At 36.3% G+C, this 27895-nt stretch overlaps 6 protein-coding genes and 1 long non-coding RNA gene across 9 annotated transcripts; 4 read left to right on the plus strand and 3 right to left on the minus strand.

The window, feature by feature from the left end:
• The first annotated feature begins 120 nt into the window (after positions 1–120).
• On the plus strand, positions 121–1170 carry LOC101900660 (18S rRNA aminocarboxypropyltransferase). The gene has a single exon (XM_005181034.4). The coding sequence runs from the start codon at positions 176–178 to the stop codon at positions 956–958; it is 783 nt and encodes a 260-aa protein (XP_005181091.1). The 5' UTR covers positions 121–175; the 3' UTR covers positions 959–1170.
• LOC101900840 (mortality factor 4-like protein 1) lies at positions 1056–2843 on the minus strand. Its single transcript, XM_005181035.4, has 4 exons — positions 2599–2843; positions 2423–2540; positions 2257–2369; positions 1056–2191 (listed from the first exon to the last, which is right to left on the minus strand). Exons 1-4 carry the CDS (start codon positions 2624–2626, stop codon positions 1227–1229), a joined length of 1224 nt encoding a protein of 407 aa, XP_005181092.1. The 5' UTR covers positions 2627–2843; the 3' UTR covers positions 1056–1226.
• A 1540-nt stretch (positions 2844–4383) lies between these two features.
• On the plus strand, positions 4384–9169 carry LOC101901188 (centrosome-associated zinc finger protein CP190). Of its 2 annotated transcripts, XM_005181037.4 has the most exons (4): positions 4384–5236; positions 5308–7674; positions 7742–8780; positions 8865–9169. In XM_005181037.4, the coding sequence occupies exons 1-3, from the start codon at positions 4832–4834 to the stop codon at positions 8756–8758; spliced, it is 3789 nt and encodes a 1262-aa protein (XP_005181094.1). In that variant the 5' UTR covers positions 4384–4831; the 3' UTR covers positions 8759–8780; positions 8865–9169. The 2 variants fall into 2 exon arrangements, with proteins under 2 accessions (XP_005181094.1, XP_058974043.1); XM_059118060.1 differs by having other exon boundaries at positions 7742–9169.
• Positions 9170–9315: 146 nt separating this feature from the next.
• Positions 9316–9569, minus strand: LOC131800613 (uncharacterized). Its single transcript, XR_009341468.1, has 2 exons — positions 9480–9569; positions 9316–9418 (listed from the first exon to the last, which is right to left on the minus strand). It is a non-coding gene; the product is annotated as an uncharacterized LOC131800613 (long non-coding RNA).
• A 148-nt stretch (positions 9570–9717) lies between these two features.
• Positions 9718–11690, minus strand: LOC101901014 (zinc transporter ZIP3). Its single transcript, XM_059118061.1, has 5 exons — positions 11086–11690; positions 10805–11025; positions 10542–10749; positions 9884–10265; positions 9718–9822 (listed from the first exon to the last, which is right to left on the minus strand). Exons 1-5 carry the CDS (start codon positions 11347–11349, stop codon positions 9812–9814), a joined length of 1086 nt encoding a protein of 361 aa, XP_058974044.1. The 5' UTR covers positions 11350–11690; the 3' UTR covers positions 9718–9811.
• A 4403-nt stretch (positions 11691–16093) lies between these two features.
• LOC101901463 (adenosine 3'-phospho 5'-phosphosulfate transporter 1) lies at positions 16094–18555 on the plus strand. The gene is made up of 6 exons (XM_005181039.4): positions 16094–16180; positions 16239–16515; positions 16584–16819; positions 16880–17724; positions 17785–17910; positions 18004–18555. The coding sequence occupies exons 2-6, from the start codon at positions 16484–16486 to the stop codon at positions 18172–18174; spliced, it is 1410 nt and encodes a 469-aa protein (XP_005181096.1). The 5' UTR covers positions 16094–16180; positions 16239–16483; the 3' UTR covers positions 18175–18555.
• Positions 18556–21714: 3159 nt separating this feature from the next.
• LOC101901627 (serine/arginine repetitive matrix protein 2) lies at positions 21715–26754 on the plus strand. 2 transcript variants are annotated; one of them, XM_005181041.4, is made up of 6 exons: positions 21715–21878; positions 22823–23097; positions 24821–24954; positions 25161–25736; positions 25799–26114; positions 26235–26754. In XM_005181041.4, the coding sequence occupies exons 2-6, from the start codon at positions 22861–22863 to the stop codon at positions 26256–26258; spliced, it is 1287 nt and encodes a 428-aa protein (XP_005181098.1). In that variant the 5' UTR covers positions 21715–21878; positions 22823–22860; the 3' UTR covers positions 26259–26754. The 2 variants fall into 2 exon arrangements, with proteins under 2 accessions (XP_005181098.1, XP_005181097.1); XM_005181040.4 differs by having other exon boundaries at positions 25799–26097.
• The last annotated feature ends 1141 nt before the right edge of the window (positions 26755–27895 follow it).

Genomic DNA, 27895 nt, shown 5'->3' on the forward strand with positions numbered 1-27895 from the left:
ACTCTCAGTCCATTTTTTTTTTTTTTTTTTTTTTTTTTGATGCCGTAGCTGATTTTTTTACCTGGCAACCCTCTATTGCAATACGAGTGAAGACTAATGTAAATGGGGTGTATCATTTTATAGTGAATGACCTAGATAAGAAGTTGTTTGTTTAGGTCAATACTCGGGAGGAAGAATGAGCTCCTATCAAAAGCAGCGTGGAAAGGGTAAACGTGGTGGAGGAGCTGCAAACCAGAAACAATATCGCAATGTGAAATCAAATCGCAATTGCGAACGATCGTTCGCCCAAAGAGAAAGCGAACTCGCTTCAGATTCCGACGATTCTGAATCAACCACTTCATCTGAGCATGATATTGAAGGTCACGGGACCCAACCAGATTTCCCTATTGCAATGTGGGATTTAAATCACTGTGATCCAAAGAAATGTTCCGGTAGGAAGTTATCTCGTCTGGGGTTAATTGAGAATCTTCGATTAGGGCAGAAATTTGCAGGACTAACCCTATCTCCTGTCGGTGTTCACTGTGTTAGCCCAGTTGATAGAGAAATACTTCAGTCATCGGGTTGTGCAGTTATTGATTGTTCATGGGCAAAGTTGGATGAAACACCATTTTCGCGAATGAAAAGTCCTCATCCTCGTCTTTTGCCTTTTCTTGTAGCAGCTAATCCAATAAACTATGGAAAGCCATGTAAACTTAGCTGCGTCGAAGCAATCGCCGCAACCCTGTATATATGTGGATTCCGTTCTGAAGCTCAATGGTATATGGGAAAGTTCTCCTGGGGCCATTCGTTCATAGAGCTTAACGAGACGTTGCTAGAGAGATATGCAGCATGTAAGTCTAGTGAAGAGATTCTGAATGTCCAAAACAGTTACATCAATGAAGAACAAGTTGCTCGAAGCCAACCGAAAGATTATAAGGAATTTTATCCAACCAGCAGCAGTTCTGAAGAGGACGAATGAATGATCTAATTAAATGAAGCTTACAAATGTAAAATATATCATTTCTAATACCCGTACAGTCGTAAATAAGTTTGACTAAAAAAGAACCCGAGACACATTTTATACTAGTATTCCAAATATCCAGGGGTATTAGATATTGTTTATTTGTTCTACAGATATTTACTGGTAAGAAAAGAAAAAAAACATTTAATAAAGATCTTTACAAAGTATAATAGTTATTTGGGAAAATGGAGAGACCTAATAATGAATACGGGGGGTGATCCTAAAATCATTGGGTATGACGATGATATTCAGGGGTAACATTAACAAAGCTTGACATGCTAAAGAAAGTAGCACTATTTTTCACCAAATACTTCAGGAAATCGTGGAGATGCACGAGAAGCAGCTGCATAGACTTTTCATCGAGATCCGAATAGCCCAACATAGATCCTAGTTTTACAAATAAACGCAACAAATGGAACGATCCATATAATTTCGATAAAGGAATATCCTGATACTGCTGCAAAATATCTGCATATTGTGGACGTTCAAATTTGTACAGAAGCTGAGAGCCGAGCATTACATTGAAATATTCCACAACTCCATTAAGAACGTCAGTTATGGCTAATTCCTTCCCAGCATTAGTTGATTTTGCAGATTTCTTGAAACTAATATACTGGTCGACGATATCTTGGACCGTTATTTTCGCGGGTATATCCAGAAGTTTGTGTTGTCTAGTAATCGCATCCCAGTCATCTGCTAGGCATTGCTTTAACTCGTCTGGAATTTTTATTTTTACCTCAATTTTTGAAAGAAAAGTCTCTTCACTTTCAACGCAGGGATCCAAACGTACATTGGTCTGAGATGTGGTATTCGAAATGTTATTGTTTGACAATGTTGCAGGCGAAGCTGAAGTAGCTCCCGGACCTGACGCACTTGCATTGGATACCGCCGTGGTGTTTGCCGTAGACTTTTCTGAGGAGCTGGTTGAGGCTCCCCGCTTCTTTTTTACTACGGGTTCGTCTTTATCGTCTTTGCTGGAATCTTCTCTGCCACTTCCATCTTTCTTTGATTCTGTGGCACTAGAAATCTGTTTTGATCTGTTCGCCCTTCCAGAAGAAGCGTTTGTACTTGCAGAAGTATTCAACTCTTTTGATGGCGTTGAAGCCCGTGATTCACTACCACCGCTACTGGTTGCACCGCTTTCCTTTGAGTTTGCTCCAACCGTTTCGCCTTTCTTACCTTTCGCTGTATCTGAAATACAATTCACGAACTGTTAGCCTATGCATTAAAATAGGGATTTAAATAAAGCGTTTTACTTTTTCTGTTTTTCTCCTTCTTTGCATCGTGCTCCTTCTGAAGGTCCTTTTGTCTTTGTAAATTGGTTTCGTTGTATTTCAAAACTCGATGCTCCGGAACCCATTCGTCCCAACTGTAATAAAAGACGGTTATTATTGGGAAACTGGAAGTACCCCGAGCACTTACTTCTTATTCCATCCAGCATAATGAACAAAATACTTGAGCTGTTTGTCCTTGGTAACAGTGCTCTTTAATGCCTTTGCCTCATATATCAGTGGGCCATGGAAGCAGAGCACTTTCTCGCCTAGAAATAAACGAATTGCTGTCATAGACAAAATAAAAGCATAGCACAAGTCACCTACCCTCGGCGAATTTGAATTTTGGTTGCATTTCACTTGAGGACGTTATTTTGGCGGTTTTTTTCCTTCCAAGTAGTTTAAAAGCTTTAGTATTCCAAGGCAAGTGTATTCAGGACAATTCTATTGTTTTGTTTTGTGGAACGAATATAAAGACAAAATAGAACTGCCGATGAAAATGAGCACCAAAATGAAATCTATCTGGTTGCGAATGAAGTGTGAAGCATAGTTGACGAGACTGGATTTGTCAGACTACATTGCCGAATACATTTATGGGCTACGGCGTCGGCAATAAACGTCGATGCTCTTCTAATCACGATGAATTAACTGCCCGTCTCTGTCAATGATAAATTCAATAATTGATTACATAATTCGATTCAGTGGATATAAACGTCAAAACGTCTCCAATTCCTAGGATTCTTATCCGTGTCGATGGGTGGATGTTAAATACGGTTAATGTATTAATTGTCAAAATACCAAAATATATCCTTATGTCCGGGGAATCCTTATATTCGTTTGTTTTACTATTCTTCAGATTATCAGTATTTTTTAATAGTTTTATAGTTTTAATGTCAACATATATTCTCCTTGAGATATGTTAAAGTAATCGAAGCCGTAAACAACTATGTTTCAAGACAGCCTGTCTTGTGTACATCCCGGTTAGGTGTAAGACTCGTTCTATGGCAAAATTATATAAGGTAATCCCATGCTAATGATAGACCATTTTTTATTTACAATATATCGTTGGCAACGATTTTACATGGTTAATGGTTTGTATTCTATGCACTATGAAAACAAATTTTAACATAACGTAATATATCGCGAAAAAAATGAGAATCGAAGAACAAAGTTATATTTTTACTTTTACTGATAAAGTGACATATTGAGGTTTTTTAGTGTGTTTAATTTATTTAAAATATGTATGTATATGTATTCTATTTTTTACAAAATTATTATTATTAGTCATGAATTAATGTTAAAATAAGTTCAAGTTCATGGAAATAATTTCGAGTTGAAATTTGAGTTGAAGGAACAAAGCTCTTGTACCATTCCAATATAAATTTACGCGATTCCATGGTTATTTTCTCTGTTAGTGTGGCAACTTTGCATATATCAAATGATTTTGAATAAGGTCACCCTGTGTACATGTAAAAACATAGGGTGACTGTAATTTTTCCAAAATGAAATATCTTCATGACTAGCAAAAACAGTACAGTTGCCAGATTGGCTGAACAAAAAATAAAATTATTACACCTTTAAGGTGTTTGTCTGTGATGGCAATTTATAATTTGTTTACACTAATACATATTTTGTATTAAATAGTTAAATTGTTTATTGATTAGCAATTTGCAGAGCAGCCTTAAAAATCTCAAAATCACTTTTCCATTGTTTTACCATAGCCATTTATAAACTTTTTTTTTATTTTGTCAACTTTTCTGCAATATCGATTTAAATATTCTTTATCACTTGCAAAATAAAATGATAAACAGAAATATTGCAGTAAACTGTAATTAGATAATATTTTATCTTCCTTATAAACTTTGTATGGTCGGTGATTTTCTTCAAATTTCCGAAATTTCCTTTGACAGTTGGCAAAAAAAACATAATGCAAACTTCATTCTATTTCAAAGGCGATTTCCGCGTAGCATAAAATCTTAAATATATATAGAAATAAAAATACTTCTTATATTTTTAAATAACACTCTTTCACAATAGCTTAAATAAAAAATTCAAATTTGACCGAAATCTAATGTAATGGTAACGCTATGTGGTCGCCATTTTGGCAAATGAACATTCGAGGTGGCAACATTAGGCAATAGAAACCAACGCTGAATTTTTTCCTGAACTTTATTTGCTTGCTCTCAAAACTCAAAGTAAAATATTCCCGTTAAAGTAAAAACTTTAAATATCCAGCTTCTTGGCATATTGTTGAAGGTAACAATTTTCCCAACAGAAGTGAATCAACTTCAAGAAAATCGAACTAATATTCAAGTGAAAAGCAATTCAACAACATCAAAAGTTCCAACGAATTCCTTCAACACAGAAAAGAAACAAACAGGACTTCGCCTGCCACAGTACCGCCCCGCCAAATTATTGCCGTCAGTAAGTGGTGGAGGTACAGTTTTATACACTGGTATCACTGTTTCCCCGACATTTTCCGGAGAATTCTACACAAATAAGGCTTTAAGAAAAACGAGAGCAAACGTACTCGGCCTCACTACCACCCCGGCGCGGCACCATGGGTGAAATTAAATCGGTAAAAGTGGACAACTGGGGGGTGTTCTTCCTCCAAAAGTTGCAAAATTTCTTCAATAAAACAGACTACTGTGATTTAACATTACAATTCCGAGATAACTCACAGCTAAAAGTGCACCGTTTGGTGTTAAGTGCATGTACAGATTACTTCAATGTTTTGGAGCAGACCTGTGAGGTAGTGGACGATGCTATCATTATGCCAAATGGATTGCAAGCGGATGTGGTGGTCCCGATTGTTAACTTCATGTACACGGGAACCCTGGAATTCGAGTTGAAAATGTACAATCGCCTTCTGCGCACCGCCAAGGACATGAATATGACTGTGTTGCTCAAGTTGCTGGAAGCACACCGACGAACGATGGAAATGCATCCGCAAAAAAATCAAGCTGTAAGTACTAATGAGTAATGAGATTCTAGTTAAATATTTTACTTTATTCGATATTACTTTCGCTACTGCAGCCTTCCAGCCCTAAAACAAAGCGTAAAATAATTCCATCATATGCCGCAGGCTCCGGTACTCAGACTAATATTGGTGGGCGGTCTTTGGTGCAACCCGCGGCAAAACGTATTGTAGTTAGCGGCAACAATCCCCAACAACTGCATCGAATTGGAGTTCCCTCAAATACCTATATGCGTTCAGCCACTGGCAATACAGTGTCTGCGCCTGTACCCGTGAAGCAACAAATTGGCTCTACCACATTTACTCGTATAAAACAAGAAGTGGAACACGAAAGCGGTTATACATTACCCAAAAAGTTGGGGACTCAGCAGTCAACGCCTTCTTCGCCTTTCGAACAGCTTAGGAAAGGATATACAAATAATAATAAACGACCACCCACTGCAACTTTTGTATCGCCCCCAGCTAAGAAGCCCAACATTGAGGATGTGAAAGAGTTTGCGGAACAACAGCGTATGCGGAAACAAATTGCGGCTGAATTTGGTGATGACGGTGACTATGATGCTGGAATCATGGATGACGATACCATACATAATGACGACGATGATGACGACATGGCTACAACCACAATGCCTTCTCCTCAACAGCCCCAACAACAGAAGTCCACTTCCACTTGTTCATCAACGGCGGTTCAAACATCATCGACACAACAACAACAAACTGAAGATCCTCCTGGCACAACTACAATTATAGTTAAAAACGAAGGCCCAGATAAGCCACCTACCATTGTGGTAAAGGACAGTTCAAATTCAAAAATGAATCACGCCAAGATCATATCCGAAGTTTTGCGACAGTATCCGCACCTTGTAAACAGCAATAAAAATATAAAGTTAAAAATTATGCCGAATGCTGGAAGTCAAAGCCAAAAGGTAATTGTAAAAAAAGAATCTGCTGCCGATTCTGAAAGCTCGAGTGCTGCCGTGACGCCTCCTACTAAGATAACAATAGGATCAAAAGCAGAACCAAAAGCAGCGTCAGTAGTCACAATTAAGCCCAAACAGCAAACAGCAAATACAACAAACGTCAGTTCGTCTGTAGACCAGACTACAAATAAAATGGCAGATTCTACTACCGGATCTAGCGCAGCTGCAGCTCCGACTACAGTACCAACTCAGAAACGTCGCATCGACAGCAAAACAATGCATGCCCTAATTGCCTTAGGAGCTGAAAATACCACTGGACCATGGTTATGCTTGAGATGCGGACGCAATGGCCACCCCATTAGCATACCATCTTATCGCGGTTTCAGGCGTCATCTTATCAATACTCACAAGGAAACAATAGATCCTGCCCTCTGTGAGCACTGTGGCTGGCGGTCGTCCAGCAAACGCGAGCTACATTTCCACATGCAGTTGGAACATAAAATTCGAACTAACCTCTATATATTCCCTGAGTGTCAGCTATGTCAACAAATGTGCATAGACAGTGACGCTTTGAACCAGCATCTGATCGATAGTCATCCTGACGAGAATAAGCAACAGTGCATTTATTGCAATAAGATCTTTCCCCAGGAACTGCAATTGTACACGCACATGAAAACTTTCCATAAAAAACAAGCTTTGGAGGATGGAATAATAGACTATTCCGACGATGAAAACACCAATGCTCAGCCCGTTTTCCCTCCACCAAACGAGGATGAGGAGATGTTAATGGAAGAGGACATTGATGGACAGCAACAGTCCGAAAAGAAGGTAAAAATACTATCGGACATAAGCTTGCCCATTGCAAGTTCCATAATAAAGACGGATAGTTTTGCTTCGGAAACGGTAACCGCAGGTGAGTCGACGACATCAGCAGCATCTGAAGAATATTTGCAAGAACATGGTGGAGAACACATGGAAACTAAATTTGTTGCCGCTGATGGTAGTGAAGTAATACTTACGGATGAGCAACGTAAGGAGATTTTGTCACAGTTAAATCAGGAACACGATGGATCGGGTGTTGTAATGGTTCTAAATGAAAACCAGCAGATAACTGGCGGCGAAACTCAATCTGAACAGGGTGCCATAAGCCATGATGAAACTTCTCAGGCAACAACAGCTACCACAAATGATGATCCGGATCACGACGACAGTCAAATTTACGGTGAACTTAAATCTCAAACTTCTGAAGCAGCACAAGAAGAGGAGGAAGAGGACACGGGCAGTCAAGCCCCGGAGGATATGCATGAAGCAGAAGAGCAACCACAAACTAAAGCTGACAACGTACATCACGAACAACATTTGGATGAAAGCAAAGAATCAATTGACAACTTGGAATGGGCGGAGAATTTAATATCTGAGCATGAAATGGCCGATCATACTTCGCCTAGCCCCAAACCGGAGATTAGCACTACCACTTCAGAGGAGCCATTGCAGAAAGAAGAACAGGTAAATTGATACAAGATTTGATAGTAGATGGCAAAGTATTTATTTATTTTGTTTTGATTTGTTGCAGAAATCGAAACCGAACGTTGATACTGAAGATGATATTAGTAAGAAACTCAAAGAGCTCGCCGGAGAATGGTCAGAAGATGAAGAATTAGACGAAGACATGGAAGAAAAACGCACAGAAGAGAAAATGGAAGAAGAATGTCTAGACGAGGATGTGAGTAAGGCGATCGATGAAGTAACCACCGAAGCAGCTCTTGCAGAGGAGGAGAAACAGTTCGTAGAAGAAACCACTGAAGCTCCAAAAGCTGAAAATAGTGAAAATGAAAAAGAAGCCAAAACATCCGAAGACATTCAGGAGGAACAAGAAGAAATGAAAGAGGAAGTAGAACACAAAAAAGGGAATGATGAAGTTGCTATGGAGGAAGATGATGTTGATCTTGCTCTGAAAAACCTTCACAAAGAAGGGGATGATGATAATGATGAAAAAGCAGAAGATGACGGAAAAAATGAAACCCCTGAAAAGATAGTTGACCCGAAAAACGAGGAAGAAGAGACGTTAGAAGGTATTGCAGAACCCGATAAAGTTAACGAAATCCAAAAGGAAACTGCTGATGATTTATTGAAAAATGAAGCGATACTCACAGAAGAGGAAAAGGTAGCACCTACTGCGACAAATGATGAACTAAAAGAAGCTGATAATGAATCTGGGGCTCCAGTAACTTTACCCGATGACGCTGTCCTCGAACAAGACGAAGAGCATAAAGACAGTGTTGAAGTGAAAGAGGAAAAGGAAACTGCGGAATGTACTAAGGATGATACAAGCAACAAAACAGTTGAAGATGAACCAACTGTAGAAGACGAATTTTTAGCGATTTCCCCCGAAAAAACCAAACCCGGCACCGATGATGTGTCTGCTGCAAATGCAGACTCGGACAAGGAAGTAGATACTCAGTCCACAGCTACAGCCATAGATCCAAATCCCATATCTTCGGAGGAGCGTGTCAAAAGTCTTATAAGCGAATGGGGCGATGACGACGACGAGGAAGATCCCGACACAAACTTAGCCACAGCCAACCTATAAGCACTAGATCTCTAGTTACTTTGTAAGTAAACTATTTGATCTGAATTTATAATATCATTTCCAGCACGAGGAAATATGCATGATTTTCCCTTTTTATATAATGAAGGAAAATCTGTCCCATACACAGTTGAATGCGTCGTTCTCTACATGCAGTACATTCAATTGATAATACGAGAATATTCTGTTTTGGACGCCTGTTCTTCTTTAATTAATGGACCCAATTAATTCAAATACAATTCTAATTTCGTTTATCCATCATTGGCAATATTTTTAATTTATATTAAGTATGAAGTATCCATAAGACACTTGAATATGTGAAAATCATATTATTTGAATTGATTTGTATGTAGCAAAAGATGAAATCTTTGTTAAACGTATTTCTCTCTAATAAATATTTTTAACAAAACCGAACCTTGAATTCAAACGAATACAAATAGTAGTATTTATAATATATTACAAATAAAATGCATAGGGATTGTTATGTTTATTGCATGCTTATTTTTCAGAAATCCCTCTTTCCTAAATTAAGATGCCTGAATTGATACATTTCGAGGATATTTTGAGATTTAATTCTCTTTATTTTGATCAATAACTAGTTTACTTAAAGCTCTTAACTTAAAACTATGCAACGTTCATTTGAATTTAATTGTTATTCATCATCTAAGGGAAAAAAGAAAAAAAAATTAAGTTATTATTGAAAGACTATTAAGAACACACTTACCATCCAGGTAATAGTTGATTAACGCCATTGTCACAAAACCTATGGCAACCGCAAAAAATTGCGCAAATCCAGCCACTTTTTTAACAAAACCGAACCTTGAATTCAAACGAATACAAATAGTAGTATTTATAATATATTACAAATAAAATGCATAGGGATTGTTATGTTTATTGCATGCTTATTTTTCAGAAATCCCTCTTTCCTAAATTAAGATGCCTGAATTGATACATTTCGAGGATATTTTGAGATTTAATTCTCTTTATTTTGATCAATAACTAGTTTACTTAAAGCTCTTAACTTAAAACTATGCAACGTTCATTTGAATTTAATTGTTATTCATCATCTAAGGGAAAAAAGAAAAAAAAATTAAGTTATTATTGAAAGACTATTAAGAACACACTTACCATCCAGGTAATAGTTGATTAACGCCATTGTCACAAAACCTATGGCAACCGCAAAAAATTGCGCAAATCCAGCCACTTTTCGTGTAGGATTTTGATGCCATCTAGCCTTTTCGCGTGGTATGACTTCACATACTGTAACATATAACAGGGTACCACCAGCCAAACCCTGGATTATAGCCAAAGCCGAGACGGGAAGTAGAGATTCGGACATATTTACCAGCAACATTCCCAACCCAATTCCTGCAACTGCACCCAAAGCGAAAACCAAAATTCCCACGATCTGAGATTTCATACTAGCTGATGGATTAGAACGGAATTCAAGGCCAAGACAGAAGCCCATAACAAATTTGTGGCAGGCAACAGCTCCTAGTAAAAACAGCACCTTTAAATATATAAAATAAAAAACTTTTTACAAAAAGAAATTGCCGTCCACGCATTTACACGGATCTTTATGACCCCAAAAAACAAGGTCTTGGGCAATTTCAGACTAGCTAATACGTGCTTTCGTTTGTTATATATTATCATAACATGCTACAATGTATCGGCACAGTGATGCACAGATCACGTCAAATCATCGGTTTGCATCGTTACATATGTATAGTTATATATATGTAGAATGGGTTATATCGTTAGTACTTGGATTTAAAATGTTCATTACCTTTGTTGGAGAATCTTGTACACCTATTCCCATACCTTCCAATGCAGAATGCAATGACAACGCTGCAAATAATCCTAGTGTACCCGTCATTGACTGAGAACAGGGTTCCGTATGGCTAGTGTGACAAATTCTCGCATTCGCATCCTCAATTACGTCATCATCACAGTGTGAATGACCGGCATGCGAGTGGACACGGTGATTGTGGTTACTAAAACAATAATATCATTAGTGTCAGCTTAAAACAATAGGTCTCAAATATGTACGTTGCATGTAACAAAGGGTCTGACTCATCATTTCTCTGAAGACTTCCATATTGACTGCTGCTAGGGGCAGTACCATTGTTAGTTGCTGACTCGCTGTGGGAATGCGAGTGCTGAATAGCCTCTCCAAAGAAATAATGGATGAACTCATCGATGAAATAAATAAAAAAGAAGCCGCCGCACAAGGAAATTTCCGCCCAATTCGAGTTTATCTGTTTCCGTACCTACAAACAGTAACACTTTGTTTAAAACAAATATTCATATACCGTAGTATCAAGACTCACTTCTGGTAGGATGTGTATAATGGAAGTTGCCAAAAGGATTCCCGCTCCAAAACACAGCATCAAAGATGTTATCAATGGAAACCTCCGAGTACTGCGTTCCGATATGAAGGCTGGTAATATCCCTGAAATAAAACTACCACCACCCAAGACAAACATTGCCAATACTTTCTCCAATACACCTGTTCCATTATTTCCACTTTCCACTGATGCATTAAATTCCCTCAACTTTGGCCATATGAGCTCGTAATTCTGGGTTAAGTTCATTTTGTCGTATCGCGTTTTATTTGTTGAATGATAACCGAAATATAAATCGACCGCCTTCTCACCTAAGATCGATTGAACGAATAACTATGCCTATGTTGCCGCGAGATCTAACGTAAGTTTTTATTCTGCTCCCGTATCAGTTTAATCTCAGACACTATTTACATTATGTGTGCTAATTTTGATAGACTGATCAAACAAAACAATTATTGTGTGCCTACATGCGTTTGTTTGGTGTTTATGGGGGTGGGAGTGCGCGCTGGATGCGGATTCTATCTAAGATCTTTCTTTGTTTTTGTTATGATTTGATAGAAGCGAACTACGGAACTACCCAACATACCAAATTGACTTGAGAATAATATTTTAATAAGCTTTCAAAAATAAGCCTTAAGCTTGAGAAAATCTTGAGAATGTATTGAGAAATGCTTGTTTAACAATTATAGAATAATCGAAAGGGAACCCTTATTCATAAGCTTATTCTTGTAATTGGAGAATAAGCTTACGAAAGTAATATTATATCAAGCTTATTTTTTCAATGGTATAAAATATTTATTTTTTAATTATTTTACACATTTCATTCATTGATCGCCATCCCAGCTGTCGCTGCCTCCTGTTGCATTGATACCTAGATGATTTCTTTCCCCTTATTTGAGCTTCCGCATCTCCTCCACTAATTCTTCACTTCTCCTGAATTCTTGCAACTTTTTGACGCCTCTATTCTGAAATGAGATTGAAATAATATACACTACAGATTCCCAGATTTATTATTCATCATTACCTTAGAGTTTCGTCCAGAAATGGGTCTTAAATTCGCGTGATTTTGATTTTAACCAAAGAAAATATTTTTTTTGTCGACAATTTTCACAAAAAAAAAATCAAAACAAATTTGTCAACAAAGGACAGATTTGAGAAAAGTTTGTGCAAAAAAGTTTTTCTCTAGCATTGTTGAGGAATTCTTACGATAAACTATTTTCATAATATTATTCTCAAGCTGTATTGTATTTTTGGTATGTTGGGTATTCTTTGTACACAAACACATTGACAAATTTACACAAATATACAAAGTAGTTGACACTCACACGGAGAGTGTCGAATGAAAGAAGAGGAGGCAACTGTTGGTAGAAGAATACAGGTAGATGCATCAACGATTGGCAATATTCAAGGCCTATATATGGACATCCAAGGATATTATTTTTGACAATTTTCCATAATTGTGATTCAAAATTAAAATACAACTTGTTTTTTGACAGTAAACTTAGTTGGCGGATAGGCCTATTAGCCGAACTTATATAATATACCTTTGTGTCAGAATTTTTAAGTAGCTTGTACTTTTTATATGATTTGGCGCCATTTGAAGGAAGGTATTTGACTGTTCATTGTGCCAGTTGTTGTGTCAATATTTTATCATCTAAGAAATGCAGAAACGATTAAAGTACGTTAAAATATAAAATGTCTCTACAGCTGCTGGGGCAATGAACTGTCAAACCAATTTGTAAATTTCTTTGAAATTTTTGAAATATATAAAAATCTACTTATTTTAGAAAAAACATTTTGACATATCAATGTTTCCAAACACTGATACAACCATGGTAGAATTACAAGGTAACCCTTTCACACCAGCTGGTATCAATTTGATATGTCAAAAAAAATGTTGTAATTTGAATTCGCCATAGAGAAACGTTACCAAAATTCACACTTCAAACAGTAACAATAAATAAACTTTGAATACTCTCAGCTAAATGACTACATCGGCTATATACCTTTTGATACGGTCAAAATGTGCCTCATCGAAATAATGGTGTTGGACTTTAGATCTTTTGGATGAAATCCGTATTAGACATTTAGAGTCGGTTGGGCGTCCGACCGTCTATTTGTGTTTTCATTATTTAAATTATTTAAGGCCACAATTTAAGACATAGAATGTTCAGAAGATGAAGTTTCAGAACTTTTACGTGGTAATTGCTTTAAAACTGGAAGCATAATTTTGAAAATTCCCCTGAAATAATTTAGCGCAAATGATTCTGCATATTTTTAAAGGCGAACGTATCATTTTTATAAAATTTAATTTGAGATAGAAAGAAATAGTGTAATATTCTGCATTTTTATGATGCCAATTGTAAAATTTTTTATTTGACTAATCTTAAACTAAAGACATATGGACGGTCAGTGATTTTATATATCTTAAATTCCTCCGACTTGAATTCTTAAAGGCATTAAATAAACAATTCCATTCATTTGAAAAACAATAATGTTGAGAAATTAATGATCTCTCTCTTTAAAATTCAACAAAGTCGGACTCGGAAATATTCTTTAGAATCTACGATTTAACACCGGAAGAATTTTTTTTAAATTCATGATTTGGGGCTCGGGCATTTTCTTTAAATCCCTGAGATGTTGTGAAGAACTCTAGATTCTTTCAAATTTCACTTTTGAAACTTTTGTAAATTTCTACAATCACATCGCACAAAAAGTTCATACAAATCCACTATATAGTGCGTACATTTTTAATGGGTTGATGATTTCTTGCCTTATTTTGAGTTCTCCGAATTCTTTTTGAATTTGTTCCAACTGAGATTATCATTCCACGCGGTATTCACCCCAATATTTATATACCATTTGCTTTTATCGAGTTCTCTCATATCGAGGACCGGCCTAAACTGTACGAGTCACAACAATAAAACATTTCCCTGCAAAATTTAATAGAAATTGAAAAATAAACCAAATTTTTCAAAGTTTCAAAATTAAATTTTCTGATTGGTGCAGAACAATTTGCCTCAAATTTTATATGTCAAGTAAATTCGCCTAGCTTACAATTTTGATATATCAAGTTCGAACAAAAGTTGCTTTGTTGTAATTTTCGCCTATGTTGCTACCTGGTACTTATACCATGGATACAACTTTTACAGGGTTAACCCGGATAAACAATTTTAGGTATATGCCATGGTACAATACCATGGGTATACATACCCTGGTACAATAAAAAGGTAACGTAGAGCTACCAGCTGATTACATTTTTTTTAAGTGTGCCCGACTTCTGCCAATTTTGTGTATGTATTTATTGTTTTGAAAAATAAAAACAGAATATTTTCAAAATCAATGATTGGAAGACGCGTAAATTGTGAGATGCGCATTAAAGCTATTCGCCAGTTTTACCATGGAATTGTAAGATAGAACTGTCTAGATGATATTTTTGAAAGAAAAATCCAGGCGTTTCATTAATTTTTCCCGTTGTTTAACTGAATTTAAAAATGAGAAAAATATTGAATAAATGGAAACAACTTGTTGTATGCAAATTTGACAGGAAGCGGGCGTAGCATCAGGGCTTTATTTATGTTGTTTTACGAACCTGTACCTTATTGTACCATGGGTTATACGTACTTTTTGATACAAAATTGTATCCGGATTAAAAGTACCTCTACATACAAATTTCTTTCGGCTAACCCATTCACAATAATTGTGTCTATAAAAAACAACATTAAATTTAAAGTTATAGGTCAATATTCCTTGCAGACGGGCCATTGTGAAATAACACTATTTTTTCAATATATTTTGCCCCAATCAAGACCCAATAAACCTTGAAATTTCAAAAGGTAAATTACAAAAAATTAAAAGGTATATACGCTTCTTTTATATGACTTGGCCTTCTTAATATTACCATGCTCATTAACGAGCAGATCTTATTTTTTGGCTGCAAATGAATAGAATTTTTTATTCATTTCACGCGTACACACATACATTTTTATTATTCTGAGTGTGCCACAATTGATACCATGATAGAAGAATATAGGTAGATGCATCAACGCTTGGGAACATTGATATGTCAATGTTTTAAAATGTTTTATGAAAAATAAGTGGATTGTTGTTTTTATACGACGCAAATCAGAGGTTTTAGAATTGAATTTTTCAACAATTTTTACAAATTGTAATAATTTCTCATTCAACATTTTCAATTGCAAAGTCGGTTTGGCAGTTCATTGTCCGAGCAGATGTGTCGATGCGACTACCTGTATTCTTCTACCATGGATTGATACCAAACAAAATCTTCTTTGACAGACAATGTTTCTATCAGCTGTGGTGCTGACGCGGCAACCTCAAACGTCAATGAGAAAAACATATGTTTGAAGACTGCCAACCAAGGTAGATGTACTAGGTAATCGCATCAGCCCAGCTGACGGCACCATTAAATGTCAAAACGAATTGTTGTAATGAAGAATTCGCCCTAAATGAATGCAACAACAAATTTGTTTATGTTGTCTTCCCTAAAAGTACCTTTTTATAATATTTCAAATAATTTAAGAGTAAGTTAAGAGTGAAACCAGTAAAAAATTAAAAGAACATAAAGGAAGGAGGTTAGAATGGAGTGCAGCTTTAAGAATTAAGTTAGCCTCAACATCTAAGATTCCCAAAGCACATCACGGGAAGTAGTGCAAGAATTAAACTCTTGTCATTTGCAGTTCCGGAAAACTTTCGGTTTAAACCAGTAAAATATAGTCATTATAAGTTTCTTTGTTTAAAAAATATCGCAATACTACAATTAATACTTATTTTACTCTTATTTGTTTTACAATAAAAACTTTTATTGCGACGTTCGTTTACGACGAGAGGGACACAAAATGAAATGTAAACAAACATTTAAATGTCATGGCGAATCTATGTTTTTCGCCTTAGATGCCAATTTTGACATTTGAGGGGACCACAAAAGTTGCTTTGTTGTAGCAATTCGCCGATGCGGTTACCTGTTAGATCTACCTTGCTGCCAACATTCACGTATTCTCTACTGGTATGCCCTACCAAACTAGAGATAAACATATGTAGACGCATTATGCTTTGAGAAGTAGAGAGTAAACTGTTGAAAATAGATTCATAAATTATTAATCGATTTTTGTTTAAAGCGGTTAATGAACTTTCTTACAACAACACACCAACAAGTCACAACCTCTTGACTCTGACCAAAAGAACAACAACGAGTTAAGAATAGCTGAACATGCGAAATATGAAAGGCCTGAGGCGATTGCCCAAGTCAGCATTAATTAGATAAACTAACTCAACTATTGAAACGCCTGAGCCGCCAGTACGTGTAACCAGAGGCAACAACAAGAAACAGGCACAAGTATCAGGCTATTAAATCTTTTCAAACATGTCTAACAGGGCGCCTGATATAATAATATGGTAAGATTGACTGGGCCTTTGAATAGGTAATTGGATTGCATATATCAATTGTATATTTGTTTTTTTAGCGGGTTCTTCGTTCTGACGTTACTTGTAATCCATTTCTTTTCCGATATACTGAGAACAGCTTTAGGTGGAAATTATGATACACACAGGACTTTGTCACAACTGGTGGATGCCCAAGCTAAGGAATACTCATGGATTTTAAAACTACTTGTTAATTGTTTTGGATATAGCTGCGTCTTTGTTCCTGGTTTTCTCATTTACAAATATGTACAGCGCACAAATTACTTGGAAAAAAGTGGTATGTTACTTCATATTTTTTATGTCGTTATAATCAGCATATGGGTTTTTATTGCTTTAGATAAAACTTATATACATGCTGCGGTTAGCATGTGTATCAATGGAAATACAGGTTTCGATGGGGAACGCGACGAGCCGTTGCAAAAAGCGGGCGTGGAATCGGTTGTGGCTGGACCATCTCCACCCGCCCAAAAGTCTACTCCCCCAAAGCGAACTACATCGCAAGAGGCTATTTTACTGATTTGGTGTTTTGGTGGTCTGATGGTGTCCTATTTAACCTGGGGTGTACTGCAGGAAAAAATAATGACCCAGGAATACTACAATTTCGAAGGAGTGAAATCTCATTTTAAGGATTCGCAATTTTTAGTATTCTCTAATCGATTTTTAGCCTTTATTGTCGCCTCCATCGTTTTGCAATATAAACGACCAATGACGCGACATAGGGCTCCACTCTACAAGTACTCGTTTGCATCGTTTTCGAATATTATGAGTGCTTGGTTCCAATATGAGGCTTTAAAGTTCGTTAACTTCCCCACCCAAGTGTTGGCCAAGTCCTGTAAAATAATACCTGTGATGTTGATGGGCAAAATACTGTCTAAAAATAAGTACCAATGTTACGAATATTTTACTGCAGTTCTTATATCGTTGGGTATGGTGTTTTTCATGATGGGTTCTGCGAATAGCGATAAATCGAATGGTGTCACCACCATGACGGGGATTGTGCTGCTGGCAATGTACATGATTTTTGATAGTTTTACTGCCAATTGGCAAGGTGACCTATTTAAGGCATACGCCATGACTCCGCTGCAAATGATGTGTGGAGTGAATTTATTTTCGACAATTTTTACAGCTGCTTCCTTAAGTGTACAAGGTGGTTTCATGGACTCCCTTACATTTGCCACGGAGGTAAAGTTTACTTAAATAATATCAACAGAAAACGAGTAATTTAATAATGTTCTTTTATAGCACCCAAAATTTGTGTTTGATATTGTTGTGCTGTCAATAAGTTCGGCAGTGGGCCAATTGTTTATTTTCTACACAATATCAGTCTTTGGACCAGTTGTGTTTACCATAATAATGACGTTGCGACAGGTAAATAAACAATCCATTGAACGGTGATCTGTTTCAAATTCTTTGTCGGTGTTTGCAAACGATTTGTTTTTATCTATTGTTATTCATTTTCAGGCCACAGCTATCTTACTTTCCTGCCTCATTTATCATCACAGCATCTCTGTTTTGGGAATTCTGGGAGTTATGGTTGTGTTCGTTGCCATTTTCATTCGTGTCTACTGCAACCAACGCTTGAAGCAAATGCGTAAACGCGCTGAGGCACACAAGCCTAAAATGGCTGTCTAGTAAAGAAATATTTACTAATAGAAAATAAGTTTTCTGTTTATACATATTGATTTCAACTTTTACATATGGATCACTGTCGCTTCCCCTTTGTTACGATGACGTATTTACGAATGAAAAGAATAGAATTTTATTTAGACATGTATTGTTTAAGTCCTCTTTGCCACTGAATCGCTCAATTTAGGTGCTAAGATGTTAATACTTAAATTAATATATAAATGTGCATTAAAAATTGTACATAGTTTTAATATGTATGTAGATATTTTTACATGTATCACTAGTTTTAGTATGAGCCCCAATCTACTCTAATATTGTTAAAATAAACGAATGCAAGCAAATAAATTTTTGTTTGCTGTTTTTCTCGATTTCTTCAGGGAAGTTCAAGTTCGTACTATTATTTAATGTGTGCTCACACAAATTTGGCAAAAAGGCGATAAGCGACGTCTTAAAAACTAGTTTGATTGAAGTCGAATTTTCCACTCGCTCTAATCCCTTATCATGGTAGAAAAAAATATTATTTTGACAATATATTATTGTCAAAATTTATATTTATAAATCCATTGTAGAAGAATAAAGGTGCTGGGACAATAAACGATTAAGCCAAATGTGCAAGTGAAATTTTTGAATGAAAAATTATGCGATTTCGTTAAAATTGTTGAAAAATGTTTATCATAACAACCTCCAACATATTTCTGTGAAAAAAATAACCTTTTTAAACTTTTGACTTATCAACATTCCCAGTTTATGCATCTACCATGCCACAGATGTTTTATTTTTTGTTTGATTATCTTTCGTTCTATGGCACAATGTTTTAAAAACATCATTCCTGAATGTTTTAAAAACATCATGTAATGTCAAAATTAGTTTACACTTTAATTGATATTTGTTCATCTCATGGCCCTACTATAAGGCCCCTCTTCCAAGCCAGCCGACAACAAAATTTAATGTCAAAATGTATTATTGTGACGTTTTTCGAATATAAATAGATTTCTATATGTTTCCCAATACGATGCAATCGGAGATTGATATGACATGCATTTTTCAAAAAAAATTTCAAAATTTTAATATTACTTCATTTAAAATTTTCAATTCCAAAATTAGTTTGACAGTTCATTGTCCCAGTAGCTGTGTCGATGCTGCTACCGGTATTCTTCTAACAAAGCATGTTTTACTTTATATTAAGACATGGCCTACTACAAATCTGGGTCTAGTTCCGATAGTTCCGTTTATGGAAAGTTTTCATTGAACCAGTTCTATTCGGAATGAAACAACTCCGAAAGAAAAAATACACTTCGGAAGGAGGGATGCACTCGGTTAAGGAACAATAACAATGTTGTGAAAAGTGCTCTAAAAGTATTTTAAATTGGATAAAACATTCCAGCATCATGGATGACGTCGACTTGCAATTGAATTTTGCAATGTGTTTCGACCATTTCCAGCACAATGAGTCCACAAAAGATGAACAATACAAAACTCCACTCAACAGCAAAGACAATTCGCCCAACAATGAATCGGAAAGCATAGAAGTGGTGGAGACTCCAAGTAATCCATATAAAGGACCGCTTCAGGAGAGTACAATCAGCTCAGCCAGTACCAACAATACGGATATATGCGTATTGGATTCGCATTACGCCAATGACGACTTACATTTCTCCCCTGATGATAACATAGACGAACAGGAGTTCTTAGAAAGTGAAGAAGGGGACGAGGTCTTTCTTAGAGCAGTCGATGTTTCAGATGGCAACGGAGACTTCACTCTTCTTCGAAAGCCAGTCAAGTCAAGACGCTTGTGCAATTGCGATGAATCAACAGAGGTCCTTATGCTAATAAATTCGGAATACCACGGTAAACATAAGCCCACCTATTCTGGAACGGATTCGGATGTTGAGGTGTTGATGTCGGAAGAAGTTTTCGAATCCGACTGGTCTTCGGGAAACAATGATCACAAGGATGAGAAGTCATTAACCTTTGAAACAGAGCCAGATAGTAAATACGATGAGGGGGTAACATCAAACAATCAATTGTCAACGGATTCTGAGATATCTTGTGCGGAGTTGGATGCAAATTCTGAAAATAACAAATATGCGCATTTCGATAGAGCACAATTGCTACAAATTATACAACAGCAAGAAGAAAGAATTCAAGCGTTGGAAGCCACAGTTGAACAGTACCACAAAGCCCAAGAAAAATTATTTGAGCATGTCGATGCATTACGTTTAGAGCTGAATGAAATTCGTATTACACCGACGCAAAAGGGCAATGCCAACAAACCTGTGCAGTAAGGCACAAAAGATGAAGAGTCTCAACGCACTTTTAATATTATTGTAATTATTCTTAAGATTTACCCTACTATCGGAAAAGACACAGTCACTGTTTTTTATCTTTCTTATCTTACGTTTAAATGTATATAGATATACAAACTTGAAGATAAAATTATCGCTTCTGAAATATGTTAGTGCATTATATTGATCTATATTTGCGCTATCATATTGGTATAATATAGTATATATAGTGATCTCACAAACAATAAAGGTTTATTTTTGTCAAAATAAATTGTAGAGATTTATGAGTGGATCTAAGAAAAAAAGGGATATTCCCTTCAATTGCTTGACTTATGGGCGAACAGATATTCTTAGAAATGGAATTTTAAAGAGTTATGTAAATGCGGTACAGTGTTTACCATTCAGTCGATGCCCTTCCAGCTCATATCCCCTGTATTAATTTCCTTCTTCAATCAGAGTTGTATCTTATATACATACAGCCCAAATTGTCTTCTTCACTGCCTAGGCTGCCTAGTATTTTTTAAAAACAGAATGAAAATTAAAGTAGAATGAAAATTTCGTCCATCGAAATGTGCAAAAAAATGTTGTTTATGGTCTTAAATTTTCGACATGTTAGTATATTAACATAAAGTAATAGATCGCGATAACAATTTTGATCGTAGAATAAAGAAAACGTATTTATTTATAACTTTTACAAGAAATAAGCCATTCATTTATTTATTTATTTTCAATTTGTACAGAAACCTAGCCGATAGGTCCATGGACGGTTCCAAAAACTTCTATGTATCCTTCTATAATGTCCTTAATCTTAAAACTTACTTAAAATTAAACACTAAAACAAATTAACAAAATATGAAAAAATTAACAATTTATTGACGGTTCCAAGAACTCCTATACATGACTGCTCTAAAACTACTACTACTACTCATCTTTCGAATATAGTAATGGAGTTAATTTTACTATATATTTAATAATATATTACACAAGATGAATTGACAATAACATTGAAAGCAACTAAATTAAGATGTTTTTAATAAAGTTATGTATCCTCCAATGCATTAGCATGAGCACATACAATTTTAGGTTTTTTTGTTGTTGTTCGATTTAACGCTACGAATAATTTTCCGTTTTCATGACTATTTATAAACAAGTTTCCATATAGTATTGATCAATAATGTGTACCACATTCATATTTCGCCACAACAAAGTCTTGTGTGATTTTTATTTACCGCCGTCAGTTTCAATTTGATTAACACTGGCATTTCTGTTCGGCTTCATTCGCATATACACACACAAGGTAGAAGTCGTATTTTCGGTTCTCTTGAAATTAAAATCGTGAAAATAAAATAATATTGTGAAATATATAAAATATATAGAAAAAGAACAGACAAAATATTTATCACTTGCCAGACGCTGTATTAAAAGGTATGTTAAGCTGCTTTTACTCCACATGATGCTATTTTTAGATACATATCGGGCACAAAGACGGACGACGAGCTAACCTCAAATGCATTTGCTTCGCATTTGTTTTAAGACATTATTTTCCAAAAAATAAATTATGACTAATCTCTTGTTTTGGGAACAATATGTCGAATATTTTGCAAATATTGAAGGACAAATGCATATATATTTCCGGTACATAGTACGGTACGGAATATTATATTTAATTAAATCATTTGGCCCACCCTGAAGAAAAAAAATAACTCTTTTTTCTATTTTTTTTTATCAAAAAAACTTATATTTTATTTCCAAAATGTGGATTTTGCCACTGAATGTAATGTACGTACAACAACATTTTTGTTATACAGGGCTGTCAGAAGTATTCAAAATAAAAGTCTGCGGGAGTCGTCTACTTTCTGCTTGTCCTTTAACGAACCCTATTTGAAGCAAAATTTTTTCCATTGTACAATAAAAAGCTGATTACTATTTTTCTGAGTGTTCCCGACTCTGCCAATTTTGTGTTTGTGTTTTTCTATGATTTTAAAAAATACAAAATATATCAAAATTTATGATTGTTTGAAACGAACATTGAGGAAAATTTATTTGAGATCTTAATCAGTTTCTGAAAGAAAATCCTGGCATTAGATTAATTTGTCTTACATTTTAGTACATTTTAAAAATGGGAAATTTGTTAAATTTTGAATAATTATGAAAGAAGACAGTCTTAGTTTTAGGGCTGTATTTCAATAGTTTACCTGCTTATTGTTCCATGGTTTGTACAAACAGACGCATGAAACCTTCGAAATGTAGATCAGATAGAAACAACAAGTAAACCAAACCAATTGAAAGTACGGCTTCATCATATTTTCTCTCGAGACCAAAGTAATGCATTTAAACACGTTTTAATCAACATTATCTTCCTTTTTTAGATTCGACAAACAATCAGTTACTATTCGAGTCAAAAAATATGACTTCGACTCTATGTAAAATACACGTAAACAATTCAACGGGCGTATCTTTAAATGAACGTTTTACTGCCATAACTACGCAACCTAAAGTCACCGTTGCGCCTGCTCGTAGTCGTAGTCGAAGTGTTGAACGAGCAATGCCTCGAGTAGACCAAGCTACATCCCGAGCCAACCAACGTCTGCTGGCCGAACTACAGAGGAAACACAAATTACAAACTGCTATGAAATTGAAACGAGTACGTTTTCCAAATATATTTCTAAACAACCTAAATAAGCATACAACTACGGATATGCTCAAAATCCCATGAAAGAAAGTAACATTTTCTGCGAAAGGGATGTCTATTCTTTTGAACAGACAAGAATGAATTTTCCAAAGAAGATGAAGCTTGTTGCCTTAGTTGACCTAAATACCCAATTCTATTCCTACTTAAGAATGTTAAAGAGACAAATGATTTCCGAAAAACTCGTTAAGTACTTTTGATTCAAATTTCTAAGGGAAAGCCAGTGGGGTTTATTAAATGCTTAAGAATGCTGTTCCCAAAGCTGTAATTAAGGCCTATGATTTTCGTAAAGCATGAATCATAAAATTGGTATACCGACAAATAAATCTGAGGAAGAAAATCCAAAAAGAACGAATGTTATGTATACTCGACTGGAAGCTGAAACATCTCTAGCTCAATGAATACCCTTTATTGGACAAGTATCGATAAATATACAGCTTAATGTAGAAAAAAGAATTCACATCACCAACTGTTGCTTATTGATCAGGTCTTCGATTAGCTTAGTCAAGAGTTCAACTCCCATAGAGCTGCCACAATTAGCCCCTTCTGGAACCACAATAATTTAACTGTATCAACTGAGCTGGCGACTATCTTGTACATTGGAATCAACAATAAGATGTATGAATTCAAAAATCTACCTAAAGTTTGCCCATGAGTAATATATGATATGGTCTTAGGCCTGGCAATGAACGGATTTGCCTTGAAGTATTTTTTGATAATTCTCGCTTAATTGCCAAACCACACGCTGCTGAAGACATGTCGTGGTGCAGATTTGATGAAAAAAGTGTATATTCCACTTACCATGGGATTTTCGTGTAAAAATTTGTTGCCGCACGGGCTGATGGCAAGATTACGATATTTTTTAATCTACGAAGCCTTGGTTCCTAATCTACTACCTGTCGTTGGATGCAAATCGTCAGCAGCTACACGCCGTTATACCTGTGTGGCCACTATGAATCATTGGAAATATTGCTTCAAGGTTGTTCCTGTCCAATACTACCATTTCATGTCACTACATGCCGTTATACCTGTGTCGCCACTTGGAATCATTGGAAATATTGCTTCAAGGTTGTTCCTGTCAAACAGTACCATTACAACTTCACTACCTTGAATGCAGACAAGTTTTTTAACCACGAAGGAAGGAATAAATGTCAATCAAGTACGATTAATGCAAAACGACCTGTGCAACCGGAGGAAACAGTTCAGTTTGGATTCTTATTTTATAATTGCTTCCTCGTCCTAACAGCCTGGAAAACATGCTGAAATAATTAGGAGATGCAAAACGCATTGAGTGATCAAAATGTTAATAACGATATTGATGGCATCAACCAGCGCACTGCAGTTGTTAACACAGTTTACTGCATTTTCAATATCGGTTTAACTTCTTGAGTTTGTGGAGAAGGGGAATATAAGAGATTGAAGAATATATAGTCCATATTCTCATGCATGTAGCTAAATAAGACAAAACTAACGAGTAGTAATACCAAAGCGAATGCTTCCAAACAAAACGAATCAAATAGAATTGGGTTAGGTAAAGGCCAAGTAACTATAATGTTGACAGAGATGATAGAATGAAAAACTGTATGCGGACAATAAAGTCCCACATCCGGACATACTCTAGCAACACATATAATAAAACTCATATTTCTTCACACATTATTGCGTGTGAATCTTACAGAGAAGTATGCGAACCGTCGGTGGAGGAACTGGAGGCGGAGCATATGGGAGAATCAAACGTGGCAGCGTCAAAGCGCTGCGTGTTGGCGCCAACGGCAAGCCCATCAGGACAAATAGCCTGTCCAATATTGCAACGTAAGAACCAATTCTCTTTTATTTAACTTCTGCCACTACTAAACATGAAACAAGCGTACATTTCGGGAGATAATGTACAAACATTCCACAACATCCTAACATTAAATAGCTCAATTGAAAACAATCTCCCGCCTCCTCCCCGTTCATGGTTTATACACAAATACTAAAACATAAACAACAATTATTCTTCACCAAATAAAAAATAGGATGAATGCAGACCGAGAAATTTTAAAGAGACGTGCCTCGCCTGCACCCTTGCGTCGTTCGAATTCTTCGGGCAATTTAGCCAATCGATTGGGCCCAAGGCGCCCCGTTGTTGGTGGCGCAGCACAACGTGTTGCTAGAAGACGTATAGAGAGACAACGAGGTGGCGTTATAGATAATAGAGGCAGATCTTTGGTTAACGGCCGACGCCGTAGTCGTTCTCGTACTCGAATTCAAGAGAACGGCGGTCGTGGTCGTTCTCGGTCACGCCAAAATAATGGTGCGGCAGCAGCACCTGCACCACGTGGACGCTCCAGAAGTCGAAGTCGTAATCCTGTTCGTTCTCGCTCGCTGAGTCGTAACCGGGGTCGTGACACAGTTGCCAAGAAATCAGCTTTACCCATCAAAGCACGTTTGGGTGTGCGACCAGGGGAAGCTAACAATGCCCCAAACCAAAAAAATAGAAATAGACGTCGGACAGCTAGTCTATCAGTACGAGGTGTGCAAACGGGACGCATACAAAAACGACGTAACTCAGCGAACACGACAGCAAGAAGCAACGGTCGTCCACGATCCAGGTTAGTACTTTTTCTGAATATCTTTGCCGACGATTAACGATTAACTATTTTTTATTTTTTAGATCTATAACTCGTGCTACCAATGGTCAAAATCCACGATCTCGTTCACGCTCTCGCTCTCGGACACGCAAGGGTCAGGTAGGTCAGACAAGAAATGGACAAGGACAATCACAACAGAAAAAGGGCATAGCAAGGGGCCAAACACAACAGAGAGGAGGACGTGGTCAAGCTCAACCCAAAAGAGGTCGCAGTCAACAACGTCGCCGTGGTATTAACAGCGCCCAGAAAGGTAGTAACAATTCCAGCAGACGTGGTCGTAGTCGCAGCCGTACTGGAGGCCGAGGAGGTCAACGCTCTCAAGGTAAAAACGACCCATACGTGAGTAACACATTCCGTTTCGGATGATAACTAAACTGGCACGACAGGATAACAACAATTCCATAAAAATACCAACAAATTTCTCAGTTAATAGAAAATATGTTTCATTTTCCCCATTAGGTAAAACAACAAAGGAAGCAGTAAACAAAGAAGATCTCGATAAGGAACTGGATCAATATATGGCCACAACAAAGACTGAAAATGATATGGATTTTCTGTTGAAAAATTAAAAAGGGGCCACTATGCATAACATGCTGTTGGACGGGAGTCATCATATCAATATGGACATTTTTTCGGATTAGCTCTATTGATGTTTTTTCGCTCATAGTTGTAGCATTACACAATTGTCGTAGTTTTAATTCAAACACATTTTAAGATAACTATAAGGAATCATCTTTTTTAAATATACCCCATTTTGTCATTTAACTCCATATAATTTACTTGACTGTAAATACACCCACTTTTTAGAAATGTTCTGTTTGCTAGGAAAATTACTCAGCTTTTTGATAATTTGGTTGAAGAAAGGAGTGTTCAAATATGGAATACTTGAAATTAAAATACATCTAAAAATGTTAGTTATAGTATACTATACATATAAGTTGTAAAAATACAAATGATAAATAAAAATTAAAAAACTCAATGTATTTTTGTTGTAGTGTAGACATTCGAGACTTTTTCGAAATTTAAAAACGATGCAAATATGTAAGTTGTATTTTTGTATTTTTATAGGGAAATCGATAAATAGTTGTGTTGAAGCAACTTTAACAAATACTGAGTAAATATAGGTCAACTGCAACGAGAACTTACATGGTCTCGTGGGTACGGTTAAAATCCAAGTTAACCCCTTTGCATGACTATGTGACATTGTCTTAAGCCTTAAATGGGTCAAAAACATGTATAAACATGATATACATGAAATGCTTTAAAAAAGAGAAATAACATTGAATGATTTTAAGTTGTCGAATTATATACCCAATATATTTATTCTATTTCAAGTGTATTGTGTCAACAGAAATTACAGAGTTGTAGGGCATCACAAGGTCGACCTTTGATTACTTGTTTAATATTAGAAATGCACATTAATGCCGTGTTTCGGAGTGAATCGTGTGCAAACTCGGACAAATTGCTCTACTTAGATGCTCACACATTTTTATTTGTGTGTGTGTGTTGTGCATAGTAACCGAAGCGTGTGGGACGATGTAACATTAAACGAAAACCACAAGAAAATAATTGTCTCCTACTTTAAGGACATTCACTTGCCAATTGACAACGTTGAGCCAGTACCCATTAAGTACCGTACTATGACATTCTGCACTTCTCCAGTGTGTAACACATAATGGCGAACATCTTTGTTTATGCTGGTTTTTATTACTCAACCACTGGCCAATTGAGTCCTTGGCAAATAATGGAATGTTTACTGTTATTGGCGGATAAACATGTCTAATTGATGGCATTCCGTCTCAGTTTCTCACATTTGTCTTGTGTGACGATGTCCCTGCAACCATTAATGTTAGCTAAAACTGAGGGCAATTCTAAAGCTGCTTCAATTCCGGGCGACACATATATATTTAAGTATATAACATCTGTGTGTGAAGAATGTGCGGCGCCCTGAATACATTTTAACACTGGATATGTCGCTCATTTACTCGAGGAGTGTCACATCTCAAAAACATTAAATTTTTATAAAAATTCTTATATGCATAGATCACTGTGCACTATGTCAGCGCAACATCAAACATGGTTGAAATATCGGGGTTTTAATACCTGTGTCAGGATATTCG

Source organism: Musca domestica, unplaced genomic scaffold, assembly GCF_030504385.1.
Source record: "Musca domestica strain aabys unplaced genomic scaffold, Musca_domestica.polishedcontigs.V.1.1 12, whole genome shotgun sequence".
NCBI classification, from domain to species: Eukaryota; Metazoa; Arthropoda; class Insecta; order Diptera; family Muscidae; genus Musca; species Musca domestica.